This window comes from Anopheles marshallii, chromosome 3 (assembly GCF_943734725.1).
Source record: "Anopheles marshallii chromosome 3, idAnoMarsDA_429_01, whole genome shotgun sequence".
Taxonomy (NCBI): Eukaryota; Metazoa; Arthropoda; class Insecta; order Diptera; family Culicidae; genus Anopheles; species Anopheles marshallii.
In genome coordinates, this window is record NC_071327.1 from 1,016,624 (window position 1) to 1,020,438 (window position 3,815).

At 50.4% G+C, this 3,815-nt stretch overlaps 1 protein-coding gene across 1 annotated transcript; it reads right to left on the reverse strand.

Annotated features, from left to right (window-relative positions):
* Positions 1-1,433: 1,433 nt before the first annotated feature.
* On the reverse strand, positions 1,434-3,359 carry LOC128710928 (rac GTPase-activating protein 1). Its single transcript, XM_053805793.1, has one exon. The coding sequence runs from the start codon at positions 3,357-3,359 to the stop codon at positions 1,434-1,436; it is 1,926 nt and encodes a 641-aa protein (XP_053661768.1).
* Positions 3,360-3,815: the final 456 nt, after the last annotated feature.

Here is a 3,815-nt window from a genome sequence, read left to right on the forward strand (position 1 = left end):
GGAATAGTTATAATGTACACGCACCATGTACGCTGGAACTGGGAACTGACGACCTCCCACATCCAATTGCACCATTGACGAATCGCTAAATAGGGGCTTCATTCAGTGAACAAAAGTTGGGCGTTTGTGTCGTTTGGCAGTAAAAAGAGAGCGAAAAAAGGTCCTCCGCACACTCGCAACACTCCGCCGTACTCGAGAAATGGACGCCTGTTTAACCTGGTAGGCTAGACGGTGGTCAAAGTTAACGACAAAGTGACGAATTGGTAACAGCGCACTCCTCCGGTTGCTGCTGCTAATTAAGGACACACGTAATTAAATTAGACCAAGTATCCTTTCCAATCCTTGCCCACGGCGCCACAAGCCTATTAGGTTGGGGTTTGATTTCGGTGAACCGTTGCTGCCAGGCGAAGGGGGGTTAGAGAAAACCGTTCTATTTCCAATTTCATCAAAAATTTATCACTTGCGGGACAGTAAGCCAAACTCGGTTTCATTATTCTGCCCACATACACGGACACACACGCGTCGAACTACCATCATCGGCACGACGTTATGTCGGACCCAGCACCGTTGGACCGTCACTGTCAGGGGACTTTTTGCCGGTCATGAAATGGGTCGGAGTGCGCGCACAGTAGGAATGTGTGTGCGAGGAAAATTAACCTCGGGACCGGGCTAGGAAAATACAAAACAAACCCACCCGGACGAGCGCGGTATCGAACCGTGGAAGTTGTTGATGAAAACAAATTGAATCATATCCCGCTGAGATTATATTCTTCTAATTTAGCCAATCTTCTCTTCTCCGGGGAGAATCGAATGGGGGCAGTCTGGCGGGAAGTTTTCCGGTGGCTTCGGTATGTTTCTGAGTCATTTTTTTTGTTGTTTTTTTCCCTCCATCGGTTGATCAATTCTTGCCGCATTGAACGATGATGTCCTTTCTTTCAGGGTTAATTCCACACGGGGAAACAGGCGGGATCAGCGTGTGAGTGTGTGTGGCTGGACATGAAATTGTATCGTCCGGAAGATCAAATGTCAAGTGGAAATGAAAAAGAAGGAGTTTGACCATCATCATCGTGGTTTTTATGGAAGTTCTCCTCGACGGTCAACGACGATAACTAACTGCTGCAAGTGACGGTAAAAAGGGAGAACTGAATTAATCTAACCACGTTTTACATAAGTTCTGTTAAAGCATCTCAATTCTTTCTTCCTTTTTGTGGACAGTTTTCGATGGAAGTGACACAATCGCTCCTGCGCGCTGCTTGTGGTTAGTGCATATTTCCATATTATTTTATTTATCAAATGTGGATGGAACAACAAGTTTATACACCTTCAATGGGATAAGAGTAAAACACATATAAAAGAAAATATGGGGCAATTAACGATATGGTTAATTTAAGTATCTTTAACTAAGCACGGTTCCCTCACCGTCCGTCCTACGCTTAATCTTTCGATGTCTTGTTGTACGGTGGCGTCGCGTAATACTTCCTGTCCTTGCGGGGTCGACGCAATATCGGTGTTTCCATGCGTCGTTCTTTCTCCAGCGCTTGCGTCATGAAATCGCCCAAACCGCGCCTCGGCGTAGGTACGGTCGCACCCTTCCTATTGACCTCCTCGCTCCAACCGCTGGTGGCTGGCTGAATGAATTGGCTCCAGTAGTCAGTGGGGATGTGCAGCATGGCCTGCACGATGCTGAATTGCACGTACGTTTCCGCACACATCTCGTTCATGTCAAGATCGGCCCGCGTGTAACCGACAATGGTTGGTGCGAACACACGCGACAAATTGTCAATCGGCATCTTGGCCTGTTCCGACTGTGCGACGCGCTGGAAATGTAGCATCAGGAACGCAAGCGTATCGCGGTTCGGCGCTGGGAGCCGTTCAATCAGCTGGCACAGCTGTTCGCGTCTTCGCTGGCTACCGTTCGGGCTTGAACCATCGGATACAACCTGCGAGAACTCGGCGAGAAGAGCGCAAGGGATGAGCGGTTCGCGCAGGGTGCGCAGAAAATCCTTTATGCAGCTACACAGCACGTTCACGTCGATCTGGCCAAGCGTGGGAACGGTTTTACCACGCAGGAACTTCTCCTTCAGGGCACGCACTTCTCGGTCGGATCCGGACAGTCGGTATAGGCCGACCTCGGTAAGGCCCCGATTTTCTATCTCGCTTACACAATGCACGATTAGCGCTGGGATGCGAGGGCTCGACGAAGGACAGTAATCTTCCAGGCTGTTAATGGCACCCGGAACCTGTGGCGTTGGTGGGCCACCGTTGGTAGCCGTCGTGCTGGCCGTACCGCGACGGCCATTCTTGGTTTGTGATTGCGGTACGCAGGGGACAGATATCTTTTCGCGACAGTATCCGTGAAATACGGCTCTACATTCGCGACACCGCAGGCCGCTGCAACCGAAACGAATCCGTTCTTGACACTGGTTGCACGTGTCGCCACCGATGAACGTTCGACCGACCAAATCGTGCTGACGTTGGATGACCGTTTTCTTAAGTTCCTGCCTTTCGGGTGCTGCCGGCACGTTCACCACGGTAGCGGCGGTAGAGTTGGACGATGCGCAGCTCGAAACGACCGCCGGCAGCCTTTGCGGGGCCATGGTGCGGAAGGTGGACTCGGCTTGAATGGGTCCACCGTCGAGTCCGGTCGGGACGGTTATCTTGGCGTGTGCGATGATTTCACCCTCGGAGCGTGGTTCTATCGTGTTCGAGGTGGAATTAATTTCCATCACGCGCTTCGTCGGTTCCTGTGGCATTTTAAAGCTGACATTATTGTTGTACGATGGGCGGTGCTTCTTCCAAGACTTTCGTTTGGCTTGCATTTTGAGCGGTTCTAGGAAATCGTCCTCCGACTGCGTCAGGGACAAATCCACCAGAAACGATCCGGTCGAATTGATGTCGTTGTCTATACCGCCGGCCATTTCCCCACGGTCTGGCCCGTCTGCACCGTGTCCATTCCGTGATTTGCGTCTCGGTTCCGTCGCAAACACGGCCAACTGTTCACGCGTCTCATCTCGGATCGTATGTTCGTTGCGCACTATCTCACAGACGGCCATCATCTTGCGTTCCATCGAATCACGCTCATGTTCCGCATGTCGACGGGCCTTCGTTTCCGTCTCGAGCAGCTTGCGGGCGTGAAACAGCTTCGATTCAAGATTGGTAATGATGCGCAGCGCATTATCCAGCTCGTGCTGCAGGCGCTTCGCTTCGTCGATCGACTTCAGCCACTGCATTCGGCACTCGTCCTGCAGCTGGACAAAGCGTAAAAACTCCACCTCGGCCGCACCATCGCGTAACACATCACACGAACGCCGTAGATCATCGAATTGAGCCACCAGAGACAACTCCATCACTTTTACCATTGATACACCATTCGGTACTTGATTTTCCGTTACGAATACACAACGCGTCCCTCTTGCTACGTAGAATTGACGGCACACACAGGAAAGCCCGTAAGCAGCCGCCGATTTCGAAACTAAACTGCCGCCGACCGTTACAGGGTTGCATTGACAGTTAGCTGGGTAGCTGTCAAACGGGACGCGATCAGCTGTCATTGTGCAGCGGCGGCTGCTTCGATCGCGTGTCTGCCGCTATTGATGCACCTTCCTACCCCTGATGTACAAATTGAATGTGTTTTATCGGATGTTGTAAATTTCATTGGCTACTTTTTAAACATTTCTGTGAAATTACGTTTTTAATTTAATAACTAAAAATGCTATATTGCTAACACTATATTGCTTACAAGATGAAAATGAAGCAGAATAATGTAGATTGCCAACCGGTATGAAAGGCAATCATGTAGTAAAGTTAAACGAAAC

Excerpts from the sequence above, each read along its gene's own strand:
- LOC128710928 (XM_053805793.1), bottom strand. The coding sequence starts at position 3,359 with ATGGTAAAAGTGATGGAGTTGTCTCTGGTGGCTCAATTCGATGATCTA.